This window comes from Manihot esculenta, chromosome 7, assembly GCF_001659605.2.
Source record: "Manihot esculenta cultivar AM560-2 chromosome 7, M.esculenta_v8, whole genome shotgun sequence".
NCBI lineage: Eukaryota > Viridiplantae > Streptophyta > Magnoliopsida > Malpighiales > Euphorbiaceae > Manihot > Manihot esculenta.
In genome coordinates this window covers 3,090,765-3,110,189 of record NC_035167.2, presented here as the reverse complement: position 1 = coordinate 3,110,189, position 19,425 = coordinate 3,090,765, and the positions used below count along the sequence as shown (strand labels likewise).

The window sequence follows — 19,425 nt, the reverse complement described above, 5'->3', positions numbered from 1 at the left end:
TGTTATAATATACTAAAATGTCAAAGGTCATTGGTGGCAACACAAGTATCTACAAAACACAATAGCATATTGGAGCCTCAGTATTTGGCAATGGTCGCAAAGAGAATTTTGTCATTAAAATTTATGCATCAATGACAAATAGGAAGTGTCAAAATACAAAAGTAATTGGTATCTTTGTATGGGATGGACGTATAAAATAGATATGTCATAGATGCTCATAAAATGGTAACCACAATCCTAGATATCCCTCATTGTTGCACTTCAGTGATGTGAAGCCACCTCAAGACGCAATGCACTAAATAATGATTCAGTAATTCCATTGCCAAAGAAAAAAAAAGTTAGCACCATGAGAGAGCAGAAATTTCCGTCAAATCAACTTTGCAAGGCTGCTGCTCGCTGTTGGTTATCTTGCCATTCAAGGGGTTCTGATGATTGCTGTTCCGCCATTTCTGAGGGTCCATTTGGCTGCCGTCCTCCCATGGGATCAAACTAAATCACAAGTGAAATAATATTAGTCAGGGACTACTGGTAATTCACAAGAAATTATGGTTTTGGTTCAGGATAATAAATTAAAGTAACAAACAAAAATTTTATTCATAAAATAATCATCATTCATCATATACTACCATACAAAAGACCCAAAAAGAAAATTTTCTGGCACTACTGAGTCACTGCCAAAGACTTTCAAGTTGCTGTACACCAGCAACTGGTTTTGGATTGTGGGTAACCTCTGTACCTTTTTTCTCTAAATTAAGTACGCTAATGCTATACCTTCCTCTATAAAATTTCATCCCACCAACTTATGTAGATATCTGAACTGTTGTGAGTTCTTACAAACTTCTATAATTGCTTATGGCTTCTCTCCTTGTTATCCTTTTATTCTCTTGGGGGGAAGAAGTGAAAAGACCCATATCACAAGGGTAATTGGTTAGATTCCATATACATTGACAAAGTGAGTACAAGATAGAGATTAGAGAACCTATAAGTCCACTCTGGTTGTTATCTATTTCCACTTGCAGTTCGGCGTCTCTTTTTCAGATGAAGCAAATACTTCACAATAGCATCCAACATAAAAAAAAAATAGTGAAAAAACACTCATTTGATCTTTCTCCTTGAGCTCCAGTATACAACATCGCCTTGACAGTTCATCACTCTTAAAACTTTCATGGATGCAAAGTGCAGGAGGAAAGTATGTAAGCCAGGACGAGACATAAATGAATTTCAAGCAACAGGCCAGGTTTATACTGTCTACTTTATTAACTGACACAAAAACATAATTAATTCTTGTGAAGCAAACAGTCATTAAAATTCAAACCTTGAAGGGAAGTGCAATTCTAAAGCAGTAATTTGGCTAAAATCAAATTGTAGTCTTGGGGTCTCAAACTTTACATATAAATTGGACACGCATGCTCCATTAGGACAAATGAACTTTAACTTTTTCATCTCATCTAGTATCACTTTAAAGTAGAACCACATGGGAGCTTTTAAAACCATCATCAGAACACTGGGCTTATGTGGAAATTGCAATTTATCATTGGTCAAGCTGCAGGATTATAGGTGAAGCCTTTTCGAAATTATACTAATAAAAACAAAACAAAAAAAAAAAACAGCTACTTGCTTGAGAATTATGCCATTAGTTTGTTAAAATTCTCATTTAAAAAATAAAGAGATCGAAAAATATTGCTACAATGTTATCACCAAAACAGAACAGAAAGTATCCAGTATGCCTTCTGCAACAGGTAGAGATATGGATTTACTGACATGCATGCAGCGCAAATAATGCCCTATCCAAAAATAACCATCCTTGTCAGTTGTCATTTATAAATTTGCAAATAAACTACTTTGGAGATATCTTTAATCAATTAGTCTTGTAGCTACTTTTAAAAGTATTTCTCAAGATAAACAGTGCCTAGATTTTGCAAGCTTCCAGATGATACCTGTCTTGACATTTGCATGGAGGCAGATGGCTGATGTCTGGTGTTATATGTAGTTCCCGAGGGCTGCTGTTCTCCCATTTGAAAGGACCACGATGGCTGCTGTCCTCCGATTTGAGAGGACTGTGATGGCTGCTGTCCTCCAAATTGAGAATGCCATGAAGGATGCTGTCCTCCCATTTGATGAGGTCCAGATGACTGCAGTCCTGCAATGCCATGGGACGCTAATGGCTGCTGTTCTACAGTTTGAGAGGACAATGGTGGCTGCTGTCCTAATTTAGCATTCCAACTAGGCCGCTGCCCTGCCATTTGATGAGTTCCAAATGACTGATGTCCTGAAATGCTATGGGATGCTAACGGCTGTTGTTCCCCTCTTTGAGAGGATATCGGTGGCTGCTGTCCTCCATATTGAGCATGCCAAGAAGGCTGCTGCCCTGCTATCTGATGAGGTCCAGATAACTGCTGTCCTGAAATGCCATGGGATGCTAATGGCTGCTCTTCCCCCCTTTGAGAGGATAATGGTGGCTGCTGTCCTCCAAGTTGAGCATGCCAAGAAGGCTGCTGCCCTGCCATTTGATGAGGTCCAGATGACTGCTGTCTTTCAATGTTATGGGATGCTAATGGCTGCTGTTCCCTTCTTTGGGAGGACAATGGAGGCTGCTGTCCTCCAAATTGAGCATGCCAAGAAGACTGCTGCCATGCCATTTGATGAGGTCCAGATGTCTGCTGTCCTGCAATACTATGGGATGCTAATGACTGCTGTTCCCCCCTTTGGAAGGACCACGACGGCTGTCCTCCTCTTTCAAAGGACCGTGATGGCTGCTGTCCTATTTGCGAAGACCATGATTGCTGTTGCCCTGCCATTTGACGAGGCCCTGATGGCTGTCCCACAATTTGATGAGATGATGACTGCTGTCCTGCAGTATTATGGTAACCTAATGGTTGTGTTGATGGCGCTTGATGTGATCCTGATAGCAGTTGACCTTCCGTTTGGTGGTGACCAAATGGCTGCTGTCTTGCCATCTGAGGTTGACCTGATGGTGCTTGTCCAGGCAATGAAGGTGACCGTAATGGCTGCTCTCTGGACATTTGAGAACCCCATGGCATTCGAGGTTGCCTTTGCACATGAGGGGGTCCTGACATGTTCCTCCACCTATTTTCATCAAAAACACTCTGAATTTCTTGGTTACGTCCAGCAGTAGTATATGCCTCGGTTGCAAATTCCTTTAAAGAGGGAGGAACACCAACAGCATATCTCATCATTTGCTCCAGTATATCTGTGCTCGCGTCAAATGCACCTGCTTCACAGAGTCCTCTGACCACAACATCATAAACGGAGGGGTCTGGTTTTGGATCCCGGTTTCCCATTTTAGTCAAAATTTGTGCACAATCCACTGCCTTTCCATTCTTAATCAACTCACCAAACACCCTTGTTGCATAAGTTGCCACCACCCACAAATTTGCTTGTACCATCTTATTCAACATCCTTAGAGCATCATCAATTTTCTCAACCTTCAGATAAGCATCAATCAGTGTTCTATAACTTGTGACGTCAGGGGACAACGACTTGGACAATAGTTCTGCGAAGAATTTTTCTGCCTCCAATAGCATCTCATTCTCACAAAACCTTATTATAATATTATTATACCCTGCAACATCCATTTGAAAAGGTTTTGATCCAGGCTTTGTCCCTGCCTTCCTAAACATGTCCATTGCTTGAGCAAACTCCTGTTCTTTAAAACACCCATTTACCATGATATTAAAAGTTTCTGAATTGACACCTTGGTTGGTGGGTGGGGTATGGTTATCTAACATTGACTCAAATAAAGCTGCAGCGGCCTCTTTTTTCCCATACCTAAGCAGAACCTCCAAGAGGGCATTTCCAGTTGGAGGAGGAATCTTCAATTTCCTATCCATAAAAGACTTATAATTCTCCATAGCCTCCTTATCCTTCCCTTGCTTAAACCACCAATCCATAAATGTTGCATTAACTGTGCCATCATACCACAAACACCTTTCAGTCAACTCACTGAAAAACTCATTTGCCTTATCTAAATTTCCCAAGTCTAGAAATGCTTTAATTATATTGTTAAAGACCAAAGAATCTGCCCCGTGACCTTTGTTCAACATCTCTCTCAACAAATCCACTGCTTCATCAACCCTCCCAGCATCAATCAACCCCTTAGTCAAATGCTTATAAGTTACATGTGATGGACTAAACGGAGCATTTGCAATAATATGCCTATAAATTTCAAGTGCAGTATCGACTCTCCCCTCATCACAATGTGCATTGATCAAATTATTATACGAAACAACATTAGGAACTATATCATGCTGTTCAAAGAAGTACTTAAATAGCGAAATAGCATCATTATACCGTTTGGCCCGATACATAGCCGCGATAATAGCGTTGCAGGTAAACACAGTGGGTCGAGTTCTGGTGTATACCGCGTTGCGAGCGAGAAGGGAGGCGTTATCAAGATCGAATGCGCGAATGAGAGATTGCACTCGGTTGTGGAGATTCAGTCGCGGGCCCACTAATGCATTGGTGGAGTCCGGAAGACGAGGCGCGTTGGGGTCACGAGGCGGAGGGTTGGGATTACGCTGAAGGGCGTGGAGTGGGGGTTCAATACGGAGGCGGCGCTTGCGTCTTCGGCGTTCAGCTGCAGCTTCCTCGGCGGAGGAGAAGGCAAAGGTGCGGAATTTAGGGAGGAGAGGAGTCGAGGAGATGGGGCTGGATAAGGATGATATCAGTTCATTAGAATCAGAATTCTGGAAGCTGGTACCCGTAGGGGAGATTGTAAGGTAGTGGAGAGCTCGAGCTAGAGGCTGATAGTATTTGGTGGTGGCAGCGGCGGCAGTGGAACGGCGGATAAGGCGGTAGACTGACATCTTTGGGCGGTTAGGCCTTCTTGTGAGGAGGAGAGAGAAGAGCACCAGACTACGTAGGAGATCTTTGAAGTCTTAAACCCTAGAGAGGTTTTAAATCGAAATGAAAATAAAATTAGGTGAAAAAGATAAATGATTTTTGTGCCAATGTCTGGACTTAATGTTGTGAAATTACATTTCAGTACCTGCTCTTGCCTACAATTTCAGTCAGACAAATTTTATTTTTTCAATATTTGGACAATTTCATCATTTTGTAATGTAATAACAAAACTGACCTTTCAACTTTATAATAAAATTTCTTTCCTTTTTAATTTTTTAGATTTTTAAAAAATTTATTAATTAAACTTTTCAAATATTTTAAATTTTTTTACAATATGTAATAATTAAAATTAATAAAAAAAATTATCTTTTAAATTTGTAAGAACATAAAAAAAATTTTAATTATTTTTTAAAATCAAAAAATCAATTAATGAATTTTTTCATAGGAAAAATTACTTTTTAGTCCCTAAAGTTTAACGTAATTAACACTTCTGTCTCTCTATTTTGGCGACCCAACACTTAAGTCCCTCACTTTCTCTTCCGTCCAAATTCGTAGTCTTTCCGTTCATTTAAACCGTTTGGTCAAAGAGTCAAAGGTGAGATGTGATAATTTTTTTCAAAAATACCCTTCTTTCAATGAAGAAGAAGAGGGTTAATTTTGTCAATTCACATGTCCCAAACGGCTAAGAAAAAGAGAATAGGAAGAAGAAGAAGTTGCAGAAAGGGTAGGAAGAAGAAGAAAATGGTTAATTTTGTCAATTCACGTGTCCCAAACGGCTAAAGAAGTTGCAGAAAGGGTAGAAAGAAGAAGATGGTTAATTTTGTCAATTCACGTGTCCTAAACGGCTATTTTGGACAGAAGGACTACGAATTTGAACAGAAAAGAAAGTGAGGGACTTAAGTGTTGGGTCGCCAAAATAGAGGGATAGAAGTGTTAATTACATTAAACCTTAGGAACTACAAAGTAATTTTCCCTTTTCCATATTATAAAAATTAAGTATTAATTTTTTTATAAATTAATACTAAAATTAAAAATGTAAATGTTTTGATGAATTCAAATATTTGAAGTTACTCAACATAAATAATAATAAAAATTTACAGAACTTAAAAAATTCATTTGTATTTACACAATTTAAAAAAAAAAAAAGATCAATAATTTAAAAGGGGAGAGGGGGAAAAAACCTTTCACATCAGGCATATCTGCCATTTTTCATTTGGATGAGAAGATCAAAATGAAGAATAAAATTACAAAAAGAAATCTTCCAATGGCTGTTCAACATCTCTCTGAGATCATCCATACATATTGAAATCACCATTGGCTATGGAGCAGCAGCCAGGAAATCACAGATTCAGAATCTCAATCTCCTTGGAGAATTTATATACTTGACCTCAGCTGTTTCAAGAGTTTCCCTGCAAAAAACTTGTATAGGAGGATTTGTACAAGAATTTGTTGTTTGTCATGTATGAATATGGCCATCAATCTTCATTTGATGCTCAGTTGAATTACTAGTATGATTTACTGAGTGTTGAAATGGATCTACCCAACACTCGTCGTCCTTTACTGCATTTTTCCATCTGTCACGGAAGATCTGCATTTCAATGGAGGACTGTATTCTCACCTGTATAAAGATCATTACTCAATAAACTAGTTCTAAAACATATTTTGCTGTTGCTGCAATGTGTACTGAAACAAGAACATGGCTTGCTAGAATAGAAAATAATCACCCAAGTGTACCTGTACTCTGTTATCAACTATATGGGACTTTGATGAATCCTGCAGTGGCAAAGATGAAAATTTATTATTTTTGATGCAGAAGATGTTTAGCGTCGCTATGCATTATGTCTTTGCTTGATTGAACAAACAGCAAGTTCAGCAGAGAATGATGAACCACAAATGGGAAGTAATGGATAGAATAGAATGAAGAATGGAACTAATTCCATTAAAGACTTGCCTCAGTTCCATTGAAGACACCAAGAGTTGGAAGACCCAGATGAACAATGTATTCAGAATCCACAACACCAACATTTTTTGTGCGATCACCCTGTAACACAGTAGAAATATCACATTTATAGCCCAGCAAATCACATAGAAGTTCACGAGATTGATGAAGTTACCTGTGCACAATAGCCAAGCTGGTAATCCAGGCCCCAGGCGTGGATCAAGTCATTCTGTACAAGTGAAAGATCTTTGGTGAGTGATTGTTATGAACTACAAAGACATACATGATGTAAATATAACAGTGCAACTGCAAATATGTTCTAATGGCCGAGTAAGGTGGCATATTTTGATTCATTAGCGATTCCATATCCCACCTGATAACTGAAGAGATCCGGGATCTCATGGATGTAAGACACGAGGTGTAACAAGTATTCCAGGGGTAAGAGGAAGCATAGGCGGCTGAGTGTAATTTTGTCAAATGCTAATACTTCCAATGTGATGATAAAGACTTGATGACACAGAAACTATACCTGGATCATGTACCATACGCATCGCCAAGCAGCCCTTGAGAAGACAGGTGCCATCATTTCCACCCAACTGCAGCAACGGAATTTAGTTTCATGGTCACAGCAATATACTTAGTTAACAGTTGATTAAAAGAAAGTTGTCACGCCACAAGACCTTTGCTTACTTGTGTTGGTTTTGGGGAGAACAACCTCACAAGTGCCACACATTGACAAGTTGAAAGGTCTTGTGGCGTGACAAAATGCTCTCTTCCAATTAGTAGAAAGGGCATTAACACGAAATCGTTTCATAATAAAAGCATCGAGTAATAAGAGTAGTAAGACTTGATCATCATTTACCCTACACAAGGAGGAGAAGTGCTGTTGTGGTAACACCTTCCGCTGCCTTTGAATTTATACATCCTTCTGTTAAAAGGTAAACACTAGTCAAAGTCAAACTCACAGTTCTATATCCGAATCGCTTGTTACTCAAGCAAAAGAGAATCTATGAGAATAATTAGTTACAATGATAAATAAGACAGAGTACCAATCACCAATTCTCCATACACCCCTAAATCCAAATTATATATTGAATTAAGTTTCAGCAGAATCAGCTCAAGTTTAGCAAACTAATCCACAAAATTTAGTGAAGAGATAATGAGGAAAACTAGCTAAAATAAAAAAGAACATGGTGTAGTTGAGTCTTTTATTAGATTCTTGAAAGCATGAAGGTCTTAGATGTTAACAACTCTAAATACTATCATCTAAAAGATTCAGGCAAATGAAAAGCCGAATATTTTGTAAAATTCAACTGTAACATTCTTCAACTAAAGCAAAAAAGAAAAAAAAAATTGATGGCAAATCTGATGATCTCTCCCAGTTTGTAAAAAGATATGCAGCCATTTCGGCGAGCCCAAACACTGATTTAGACTGACCTGTGCACCCTTGATTTTGGTTGATGTGCAGTAATTGGATGATACACAGCTGATTTGGCAGGATCAAGAGCTGGCTGTGATATTTCTAGTCCCTCATCCTTAACAATTGACAGATATCTGAAAAGGAATTATCGATCATATTCATTAGAATGTTTAAAATTTTTCGTTTAAAACAATTTTGAGAAGAGAAAAAACTCATATTTTGTGTTGGAAAGATAAACCAAGCTTCTACTATTTGTAGAATCCGAGCTTACAAACTAGTTACCAATGGTTTTTAGTAAAACAAATAACATTCTCAACAAAATTACCTTAAAACAATCAATACAAGTAGTTAGCATAAACTTTTTTTAAGAATTCACAGTATATGGAAATTAACGAATTCCCTAACCAATAAAAAAATGACCATAAAATTTTTTACTTCATATTTTTCATAGGTCTCAATACAGTATGATTTCTGAATCACTAAACATGCTTACCTCCTTGGATTAAAATTTTCAACTCCAAGGTCTTCATCCCAAAGAAATATGTAGTCATACTCAGCAACTATGTCTGGATGCAGAAATCGTTTTGCAAACCACCTATGCAACCAAGTAACATTCTGCTGAGAGAATAATAAATACATATAAGCTTGTATAACCCACGAGAAACGTGAGTGTGTAGGCACAAAAGGAAAAGAATAGAAGCTTGCATTCATACGCATGCCTTCATTTGTGCTCCTTCAGTACATGCAAACACAAATGCGCTGGTAGAATGAAAATAGCAGACACAAAAAATTTATTAGAATCATTTTCGTTGATCAACTTTACCATTTTGTTTGATTTACCGCCGACACATGGACGACATGATCACTCCATGGCAAATCCCTCCATTTATCAACAACACCATCATAATGAAAAAGCATCACAACAAAATCACTCAAAGGAAACTGCAAGAAGACAATAAATTTTAGGCATAATTATGGTGAGAAATTTTTGAAGCCAAATAGTGAGGATTGGCAATTACCTTCTTAACAATATGGTCCACTACTTCTTTTTGCTGAATTCCAACTGCAAGTGTTAATAAGCTCATGGAAGGCTTTGGCTGGTTCTGACACCCAAATAACACAATATAAGAAATAGAAAGAGAATTTTCATAAGAATAGTGCATGAAACTGTATACACATCACTACTTCTTCCCAGCAGAACGCTCATTAATCCAAGACTTACATCCCCTTCAAACTTCTCAGATCCTAATGCCTTATTTACTTTGAATCCATATGGACATAAAACACCATTTCCAGTCTTAAAATACACTGACCAGCCTAAAATCCGTACCGAAAATATTATACTGTGCTTTCAGTCAAATGTAAATCAAATTAGAGTTCTAGGCTCCACTAGTTTGAGGGAAATGACTTTTCAGCAAAAACTTTTCCTCACCAAATATCACTCAAGGTTAATGACATGATACAGCTAAGCATATGTTGTAACCCAACAGCAAATACCAGTATTAAGACAACCATGATTCGTATTGCATGAACAAGATGCGTGATCCTTCGGCAATATTAACCCAATAGCAAATTGTTGTAAAACTTGAAATTATCATAAACATTTGAAAGATATCTGATGCACTTCAAGTTCCTTCTACCACAGATTACGTATTGTGATGATGACTACACTCACATCTTTCACAGTATTGTTCCATAAAGGCCGAATTTCAAAGTCTGATGTTTTTCTAACAATTCCTTGGGGCAATGCCTCGCTTCCAAAAGTCCTGCAACGGTCCTAGGAAAAAGAAATTGTAAATCAGAGAGATATCTGAATGACTTTTATGCTGTGCTCCAGAACCTACATTTCATTTTAAACTTGTAAAAGGGCCAGACCTTGCATTTATTGGATGTTGTACTCTGCATTGTCTCAATGACTTGCCACCTAGTTAGTCCCTGCATAGATGATTTTCAACATAAAATTATGTCTATAATAGCTTGTTGCTCTAAAATTAGGCCCAGTCAGTACATCAGTCACTGCTAGATTTGGCACAGTATGAGTCTGGACTAGAAGCGGTCCAACTCAGGTTTGACTAGAACATCTTGAACCAAACTGAAACTGGACTGACGGACTTCGACCAGTTCAGCCAGGTTCAAAGCAAAAAATACAGGATTTTTTTCACTTTTAAAAAATTCTTGATTGTTGAATTTAATCAAACGAGAGAAGGGAAACTTTTGGTCCAGTCCTGTGTCCCTAGCTTTTTAGGACCAGAACCTCCAGTCTAGTTCCAGTTTTGACTTGGAATAGGATAACAGCCATGCCTAGTCACGGTCAAGTACCAGGGGCATGTGTTTGCTTTCTGCACATATTTAGGCAAAGTTCAAGGTTTAGGAAATTTCAATGAGACAAAGTTCTTCAAACATCTTTGGCAATGAATAAACCGCTTAAGCTAATTGACTATTGAATACATCAAGATCCTCTTAATATGAATGAAAAATTATCATGTCAATCCAAAAAATTTAAACCCGCACATCGGCATCATTCATTTCTGCAAAAGGTGAATTTCAAAAGAAGGGATAGAAAAGAGATACATACTTCTTTATATTCACTTCCAAATGATGAAGTACCAATGAAGTAAGCACTGCATATCAAAGAAGCCACAAAAAAGAGAGTCCAAAGATATGATCTGCTCTTAGGATCTGATTGTGCAGAAGCCTGAGAAGGAAGTGGGACAGGTAAGCATGAGAAATTATAATAAAATGTTATTGGCAGCATTAAGATTGTGTTGTAGAATGACCACAGAGAAAACAGCAGCAGTGGGAAAAAAAGCAGCATAAGAAACAAGCTGCAATCTGTGAATATCTTATAGAAAGCGCTGGAAATTAATGACTTTGTTCTGGAAAGGAAAATTTAGAAAATAAATATATATTATTGCTAAATTATATCAAGATACTGCAAGAGAACTGACTGTTAACGCAGCAAGCATTCAACAAGACAGCAACAGACAGACGCATACGACAGAAAAAAAAAAAAAAAGCTTAACCATCCACATGAATGAATTCCCAATTCAAAAGACAAATCATACTTCATAACTGTTATCAATTCAAATCTGTGTGGTAACTCCGATTCAGCCAAAAGTATGTAATTTTTTTTTGAGTTGAATTCCCTCATAAACAGAAAATTCAAGCAACAGGGTAGAATCCAAATCCATACTCACAGAATTACAAGCATTGTCATCATGGTCATTGAAACAAATACTTAAATAATAAAAAAAAATAGAAAATAATTTAATTTCCAACAGAATCTGAAACTGCTTTCAAGTTTGGTTCTGGTAAGAAGTTCAAGCCATAAACACTTGAGCGTTACAGATTATGGAAATTCAGTAAAGCGACTTCATAAACAACCCAGATTTAACAAAACTCAATCACACCTCTGTATAAGCATAAAGAAAGAGAGGAGGAGAATTTGAAAAATAGCAACCTCTACGGTTACTGTTCACTTTTGTGTGGCCCAGTGAAGACAAAAGACTCTACTTTTGAAGGGTCGAAAATAAAACAAAAAACAAACACTAAATCAGTAAAAAGATTCAATTTTTCCTCTGTTTTCTTAGCAACCAAACAGAAAACCAAAGAAGTAATGTTTCAATCTCAAAAGAAATGCAACCTTTTTTTCGCGTAGTTATGAAAATGTTAAACAAAATCAGTCGTCATTAATCATGACCAAAAGAAGAATAAGAAGAAAAGAACAGAGCAACAGCTAATGAAAGTTCAAAAACATTGAAGCACAATCATTTTGGGGGAAAAAAACAAAAACCCACCAACTGAACAAAAACATGAAATGAGAAAAAATGAGAGAGAGAGAGAGAGAGAGAGCTTACACAATTGAGAGAGTTCATGTTGCAGGGAGAAAGGAAAGTAGAAGAAGAAGCATCAACAACAAACAGAAAGAGAAAAGCAAGAAAGCCCAAAAGGGAGACGAAAGGGAAACTTTTGGAGTTAAGTTATCAAACTTAAAAAAGTAAAACAGAAGGCTTCTGTTCTTAGATAAAGCAAAGAATCCAAATCCATTAGAGGGGAAAGTTGATGAGAGAAAGCAAAGCTATAAAGAAAGGCAACGCCAAAAATAGAATATGAAACCTCCCTGATGTGGGTAAAACGGTGACGTTAAGTGAAAGCAATAGCCAGATAGACGAACCAAAAAGTTCAATGTTTTTTAAGAAACTCAATGAACCCACCATTAGAACAGAAACACGAGAAAATCAGAAGCAGTTCGACAGCACTTCCACAATTTATTGCTCCGAGATGGAAAGTTGAATGGCTATGCACGTAATTTTTATTTATTTTATTTTATTTTTTATATATAAATATATTTGAAAGATAATTTTTAATTAATTTTTTAATTATATTTTTTAAAAATTTAAATAAAATTTAAATTAAATAAAAGTAAGTGTTATTAATAGAAATAAAAAAGTGATAATTTAAAATTTTTAAATAATAACGACACATGTTTATGTTCCATTAAATGATTTTTTTCTTTTATATAACTTATATTTTTAAGCTTTTCATTGACAGAATTTGAATTAAGAAAAACATTATGTTTGGGAATTTTTTTTTGGGAAAAAGAAAATAAAGAGGATAATAAAAGTAAATGAGATTTTTTTTTTATTTGAATGTTTGGAAGGAAAAATAGAAAAGAAAAAAATTATTTTTTTGATAATAAATTAATTTCTTACTCTTCTATTTATTATTAAAATAAATTATTATGAAGATAAAAATATAATTCTATTGAATCACCATTCACTTTCTCTTTAATTTTGAGAGAGTTATTCATATTTTCCTTACTTATTTTTCATGAGGGTGAAAAATAATTTTATTTTCATTTTTCTTTTTTCACTTTCTATCAATTCAAATATATTTTAAAGGTTAATTGATTAAAAAAAATTATAATATTTACATTAATCTAAAAATTTAAATTTTAAATAAATTTACTTAATATTTACATATATTTTACAGTTATGTTTTTAATTTAACAAATTCTGTTAATATTATTAATAAAAAATTAAATAATTATATTTTAAAATAATGAGATATATTTTAATTAATTTTAAGAATTATAAAAATAAATTAATTAATTTTATTAAAATTGAGGGACCTATATTATTTTTTTCTTAAAATTAGAGGGGTTTTGCGGCATTTATTTGCTTCTCTTTATAGAAGAAACGACACGTCGTGGCTTTGCACGATAAATTAAATGTTTTGGACATTTGAGCTGGCGTTGGCGACTGGCGGCTGCCGAAAGTCTCTCTTTTTCTCCATCTCCACCTGCACCAGCAGCTGGCTCGTTTCTCCTTTGCAACTACAGGCAGAACCCAGGAACTGGTACGTTTTAGCATTTCACAGGCGCTGAATTAGATTCTTGGTTTCTCTCTATTCTACTCAACCATCTTCCTTGAACTGGGTCCTCTCTTTTGAATATTTCTTCAAATACCTAGTGTGCATACATGGATGTTATGAATATAGAACTTTATGTACACGGGGATAAACGTTTATATTTGGGGTCAGTGAATGATGGGTTCTCTCTATTTCTTGATGAATTCTGTTTATGCGAAGCTTTTCACATGATAGAAGTTAAAGGAATGTATTTCTTTTCAACCTGTTAATTTGAGATTTGATAAGGTGGAACTACTTCTAGATTGAGGATTTTATGAATTCCATATACAATTTTGGATTTCCATAGAACTACATGTTCTTAAATTTAATAACAATTCACCTTTTTTTTTTTTCTGATGCAGGGTTGTGGGTGTTGAATTGTTTGCTGGAAAATGCATCCTCCTTTGACATTACATAGGCATCCAATGTGTGCTGAAGTGAGTTTCCCTTTAGGCCTTTCTTTTCTTGTTATGGTTCAATTTTCCCTAGGATTTGTGATGCTAATGGGAAACTCAGATTCTTTCTTGCATATAATCTTGGATGGATCACTCATGACTTTGTGTGTTTTTTGGAGTAGGATCTGTGATTGGAACGAGGGTTGACTAAGGCTAAAATAGGTTGACTAATGGGCTTTTCCGCAGAAGGAATAAAGAGTTTGATTTTATAAAAAATAAAGGAATGCTTAATTGAGTAATTTTGAAAAAACTTGTGAATTTTCAAAAAATTCAGGGACATGATAATAATTCTTCCTTAGATTAAAGGGCCAACTCTGATGCTATTTGGGAAGCGTAAAGTTCATATATATACATTTTAATTAGTAACTTAATTTATAAGGAGAAAAATCAATATTCCATATTACTGGCAATTTGGCACCTACCGGCTCCTGCTTCTTCTGCTGTAGACTGGGTTGAGATTTTGGCTTAGTTTCCAATCTCTGGAAAAGTGGTCTAAGATACTGCCTCATCTACGCCAATTGAACGTAGATGATCTTTTGCTGCATCTGGTTGTAGACTTGTAGCTTTTAAGTCAGGGTTTAAAGATCAGTGTATAACCTTATGCACAAAACATTCAAACTTCATCTCTAGACTGTATCTCTAATGGTATTTTGTCCTCAGAATTATGATTTGTTAACAAACATATTTTTAGCAAATTATGGACTGTAACCCCCAAAATCGTGATGCTTGATGAAGGGTGAAATCGATTGTTAAGGAGTAAATCCCTAACAAGTCGAGGACAGGAATAGAAGAAAGTGGAGAGAAAGAAAGGAGAAATTTGCTGAGTAGAGAGAATTAGAGAGAGAGAGAGAGATAGAAGAATGAAAGATTGATTAATATTTGATAATTCTTGGAATGCCAGTATAAGAGATGATCTCTCAGTTATATAGCAGAGTTAGTAACTGTTCGTAACTAATTCAACTTTTTGACAACAACCTAAATGCTTCAGCCAACTACTTGATTCCTTTCCTGCATTTTAATGCCACCTCATCAATTCTTTGCCGCATAATAACTCTTCTTCTCTCTGATATGTAACTCTGATGCAACTCTTGTGCCATTTTTCTGCCTATTGCATTATATTGGGTTTTGATGATAATCTTCTGATGTTCAAAAATGTTTTGCAGATAATTGAGCAATTCCAACAGTGTCATTTGGACCATCCCTATGGAAAATTCTTTGGAAAATGTACAGACCTCAAAATAAAGCTTGATCGATGTTTTCGAGAGGAAGTAAGTGCTTATTACGTTTATCTCTCATTTATCTAGTTAAAATATAAACCTTGACTGCACATTAAAACTTTGAAATTCTCCCTCAGAAAGCTGTGAAGCGGAAGGCAAACTTTGAACAGAGTAAAAAACTTAAAGAAAGGCTTCAGACAATAAGGAAGGAAGCTGCTGAGAGAATGCCCTAAGTAAAAGAATTCTAATCAAGCTTAACAACAAAGTGGGAAGTTATCTCTGAAACTCTCATGGATTCTGAATTGAGATAATAGAAATCTATTTTGTAGCTTATAAAACATTGAGCGGCCCATACTGCACATTGCCACAAAGTGAGAGATAATCTGAATTATGTAGTTTATTGCATATTTTGGTATTATTTAGTTAATTTTTTCCGTGGGTGCAAAAATAAATTGATTCGCCCTGTAGGAAGATCATGAGCTTTGATATATCTGTTTGTGCTATTGCAAGGAGACATTAGTTATGGCAATTCAGGTTATAAATTTGATTTGCCATGGTTCCATTTGTTCAATCACACAACTGAGTTCTTGTTTCTGTTTTGGTCATCAATTTTGTAATAATGCTTCAATCTTCAAGGAGGGTGTTCTGTAACTTAGCAAGAACAGTATGGACTCCCACGCAACAAGAAATTAGACCTTTTTGTGGGGAAAGAAATCGCCACTAAACGCATAAACCGAAATTGAAATTCAACACTAGGATGTAGGGGTGATTAGGATGTAGGGGTGAGCAGTATTCGGTTCAAACCGAAAAAATTAACCGAATCGAATCGATTTGAAATTTTGGTTCGGTTTTTTATACATTTCGATTTGATTCGGTTTTTAATTTCAGAAATTTCGGTTATTTCGGTTCGATTCAGTTTTGATCAGAAAAAAATCAAAAAAATCGAACCAAACCGATTAGTGATAATAATATATATTTTTCAATAATATAGAGAAATTAAATCATATTAAGATTAAAATATTTTAATTAAATTTTAAAATATTAAAAATAAAGTGTAAAAAATAAAAAAAATTATTAAAAATCGAAATCGATCAAACCGAACCGAATCGAACCGAATCAGACCGGTTCGGTTCGATTCGGTTTCTGACCAAAATCGGTTCGGTTTGGTTTTCATAAATATTTAAATTTCAGTTTTCGATTTATTCGGTTTGGTTCGGTTTTGAACTGAACTGACCGAATGCTCACCCCTACTAGGATGTTATAAAAACTACGACGCTAAAAGTTTTAATGGCGATTTTTAATATTCGTTTAGGATTTTTTTTCATGTCTTCAGAAAAAAAGATTAGAAGCTGAACTAGGAGCTCATGCTTGATTTTTCTATTTAATTTGTGTGCTTTGAATGAGCAGTTGGAACAGTCCACAAGTTCACTCAATGAGCCGCTTTATTTTTGGGTAATTTACTATGTGGTCTAGAGATTTAGTAAAATTTACAATTTAGTCTGTTTTTTAGTGAGTCTTTAATAATTTAGAGACTAAATTATATGTTTTGCTAAATCTGTGATACTAAATTATGAATTATTACCCTTTCTTTTCTGTATAAAAAAAGAAATTTTAGGGCTGATAATGTAAACCGCTATTCAATGGCAGAAATAACTTATTAGACTACTAATAAGCAACAATCATCAAAATAATACGACTACATATAATTTTTTTCTAAACTGAATTTAAATGAATCGGTAGTATAAATGTATAGAATTTGATATAGATTTCACTATTATTTTATACTCCAGATCCATGTAAATACAATTTAAATAAATTTTTTCGTTGAAGTTGCGAGAAAAATTGCATCTTTCCCTCATTTTATATTATGATCAACTTGTTTTTGTTTCAATCAATGATGAGTTGAAGAACAATGATAAAAGTGAGTGCATTGCATTTACAAAACAATGAACTTTACACACAAAGCTTAATGCTTCATTCGCAATCTGCAAGATTACCACTATACTAATTCCCAAATTTCATTTTTCACATTTCGAGATCAATTTTATATCACATTTTTTCCAAAAAGGAAAAAAAAATGAGAAGTTAACATTTTAAATTATCTTTCGCCTCATTCTCTTATTAATTTCTCTCTTTATTTCAGAACCTAATTCTCTTATATGTAACACAATACATTAAAATTATATTAAAAAAATAATTTATAATTAAGAATTTAAGATTTTTAATTAAAATTTAATTCAAATTAATCAAGTTAGTTATATAATAAAAATAATTATAAATGTGAATTAATTTAAATATAATTAAAATTAATTTTAAAAATTATTATAATTATAATAAATTCAAAAATTAAAATTTTTAATCTAAAATTAAAAATTTAGATTATAAATATAAAAAATCATAGGGAAAATTACTTTTTAGTCCCTGAGATTTAACGTAATTAACACTTTTGTCCCTCTATTTTGACGACCCAACACTTAAGTCCCTCACTTTCTCTTCCGTCTAAATTCGTAGTCCTTCCGTCCATTTAAACCGTTTGGTCAAAGAGTCAAAGGTGAAATGTGATAATTTTTTCCAAAAATACCCTTCTCTCAATGTGAAATCCAGAAGAAGAAGAAGAAAGAAGAAAGAAGAAAGAAGAAAGAAGAAGAAAGAAGAAAGAAAAAGAAGAAGAAGTTGCAAAAAGGGTAGGAAGAAGAAGAAGAAGTAGAAGAGGGTTAATTTTGTCAATTCACGTGTCCTAAACGGTTATTTTGGACGGAAGGACTACGAATTTAGACAAAAAAGAAAGTGAGGAACTTAAGTGTTGGGTCGCCAAAATAGAGGGACAAAAATATTAATTACGTTAAATCTCAGGGACTATAAAGTAATTTTCTCAAAATCATAAATTTAAATGAGAGTGAATTTTATTAATTTTAGATTCAATCCTTTGCCGTGAAGTTGAACAATGAAAAAGGAAATGTTTGGCTTTTATAGTAAATTGTGCAGAACGTGTGGCCGCTACTTTATAAAGTTTAGGTGAGATAGGCAGGCAGAATGTTTGTCGTTTTTAATACTAGGTTTTTATTAATTATGCAAGCTTGTACTCCTTTTTGGATGTATAAATTTGGTAAAAGCTCCGCTTAAACTTTTAAATAAATATTAAAAATCTACTTAAACCCTTAAATAAATTTTAGATTCAATTATATTTTAAAATTAATTAAATAAAATAATTTAATACTAAAATAATAATAAATAAATAAATTAGTCATTACCCAAATTAGCCAATTTAATTTAAGTTCAGTTAGAAAATTTAAATAATATGGATTTTTAAAATTATAAAATTATAAAATATATATAATAAAAATTATAAAAATTAAATAATATAAATATTTTATAAATTATTTATTTTTAATAAAAAAATAAAAAATTAAATTTTATAAAATATAAAAATATTTTAATTAAGTAATCAGAAAAACAAATAAATTTCTTAAAATTCAGAAAAACAAAAAAAAAAAGTATATAAGAGAAATATGTAAATATATACTAAATATAAGTCTAATAAATACACCACAGTTATTATTAAATTCAATTATTATTTTTTTTATTAAATCAATTACTCACTTTTTTTCCCACATATATATGTATGTAAATTGAAAGAGTAATGTTGAAATTAATTCAAATAATTTTTAAATTTATTTTTTATTTAATAAAAAATATTAATTTAAATTATTTAATAATTTTATACTAACAATCATACATAATTCTAATTTATCGTAATATGGCGATGTGGTATGCTTTTACGTCTAAGTAGGGTGAGCAGCAGGGGTGAGCATTCGGTCGGTTCGGTTCAAAACCGAACCGAACTGAATAAACCGAAAACCGAAATTTTAGTTTTTATGAAAACCGAACCGAATCGATTTTGGTCAGAAACCGAATCGAACCGGTCTGATTCAGTTCGGTTCGGTTCGGTTTGATCGGTTTCGATTTTTAATATTTTTTTAATTTTTTACTCTTTATTTTTAGTATTTTAAAATTTAATTAAAATATTTTAATTTTAATATAATTTAATTTCTCTATATTATTGAAAAAATATATTATTATCCCTAATCGGTTCGGTTCGGTTTTTTCGGTTTTTTTCTGATC

General features: G+C 34.0%; 3 protein-coding genes across 5 annotated transcripts; 1 reads left to right on the top strand and 2 right to left on the bottom strand.

Moving 5' to 3' along the window:
- Window positions 1-83: 83 nt before the first annotated feature.
- Window positions 84-4,931, bottom strand: LOC110619161 (pentatricopeptide repeat-containing protein At1g10270). Its single transcript, XM_021762426.2, has 2 exons — window positions 1,938-4,931; window positions 84-489 (listed from the first exon to the last, which is right to left on the bottom strand). The coding sequence occupies exons 1-2, from the start codon at window positions 4,824-4,826 to the stop codon at window positions 373-375; spliced, it is 3,006 nt and encodes a 1,001-aa protein (XP_021618118.1). The 5' UTR covers window positions 4,827-4,931; the 3' UTR covers window positions 84-372.
- Window positions 4,932-6,084: 1,153 nt separating this feature from the next.
- LOC110618824 lies at window positions 6,085-12,451 on the bottom strand. Of its 3 annotated transcripts, none has more exons than XM_021762079.2 (14): window positions 12,080-12,451; window positions 10,798-10,917; window positions 10,098-10,157; window positions 9,898-9,999; window positions 9,242-9,325; window positions 9,046-9,164; window positions 8,716-8,817; window positions 8,240-8,356; window positions 7,665-7,730; window positions 7,332-7,398; window positions 6,978-7,031; window positions 6,815-6,904; window positions 6,598-6,636; window positions 6,085-6,481 (listed from the first exon to the last, which is right to left on the bottom strand). In XM_021762079.2, exons 1-14 carry the CDS (start codon window positions 12,095-12,097, stop codon window positions 6,320-6,322), a joined length of 1,200 nt encoding a protein of 399 aa, XP_021617771.1. In that variant the 5' UTR covers window positions 12,098-12,451; the 3' UTR covers window positions 6,085-6,319. The 3 variants fall into 3 exon arrangements, with proteins under 3 accessions (XP_021617771.1, XP_043813993.1, XP_021617770.1); XM_043958058.1 differs by lacking the exon at window positions 12,080-12,451 and adding an exon at window positions 11,420-11,999; XM_021762078.2 differs by lacking the exon at window positions 12,080-12,451 and having other exon boundaries at window positions 10,798-12,005.
- A 989-nt stretch (window positions 12,452-13,440) lies between these two features.
- LOC110618860 (COX assembly mitochondrial protein 2 homolog) lies at window positions 13,441-15,865 on the top strand. The gene is made up of 4 exons (XM_021762131.2): window positions 13,441-13,580; window positions 13,994-14,068; window positions 15,250-15,354; window positions 15,441-15,865. Exons 2-4 carry the CDS (start codon window positions 14,024-14,026, stop codon window positions 15,534-15,536), a joined length of 246 nt encoding a protein of 81 aa, XP_021617823.1. The 5' UTR covers window positions 13,441-13,580; window positions 13,994-14,023; the 3' UTR covers window positions 15,537-15,865.
- Window positions 15,866-19,425: the final 3,560 nt, after the last annotated feature.

Bases quoted from the DNA above. Each gene is read 5' to 3' on its own strand.
- LOC110618860 (XM_021762131.2), top strand. From the start codon at position 14,024: ATGCATCCTCCTTTGACATTACATAGGCATCCAATGTGTGCTGAA. The intron at 14,069-15,249 runs GTGAGTTTCCCT...AATGTTTTGCAG, and splicing joins GGCATCCAATGTGTGCTGAA to ATAATTGAGCAATTCCAACA. The intron at 15,355-15,440 runs GTAAGTGCTTAT...ATTCTCCCTCAG, and splicing joins ATCGATGTTTTCGAGAGGAA to AAAGCTGTGAAGCGGAAGGC.
- LOC110619161 (XM_021762426.2), bottom strand. From the start codon at position 4,826: ATGTCAGTCTACCGCCTTATCCGCCGTTCCACTGCCGCCGCTGCCACC. The intron at 490-1,937 runs GTATCATCTGGA...CTTGTGATTTAG, and splicing joins CCATGCAAATGTCAAGACAG to TTTGATCCCATGGGAGGACG.
- LOC110618824 (XM_021762078.2), bottom strand. From the start codon at position 11,037: ATGCTGCTTTTTTTCCCACTGCTGCTGTTTTCTCTGTGGTCATTCTAC. The intron at 9,165-9,241 runs GTAATTGCCAAT...GTCTTCTTGCAG, and splicing joins TGGACCATATTGTTAAGAAG to TTTCCTTTGAGTGATTTTGT. The intron at 8,818-9,045 runs GTAAAGTTGATC...TTGGTTGCATAG, and splicing joins GCGGTAAATCAAACAAAATG to GTGGTTTGCAAAACGATTTC.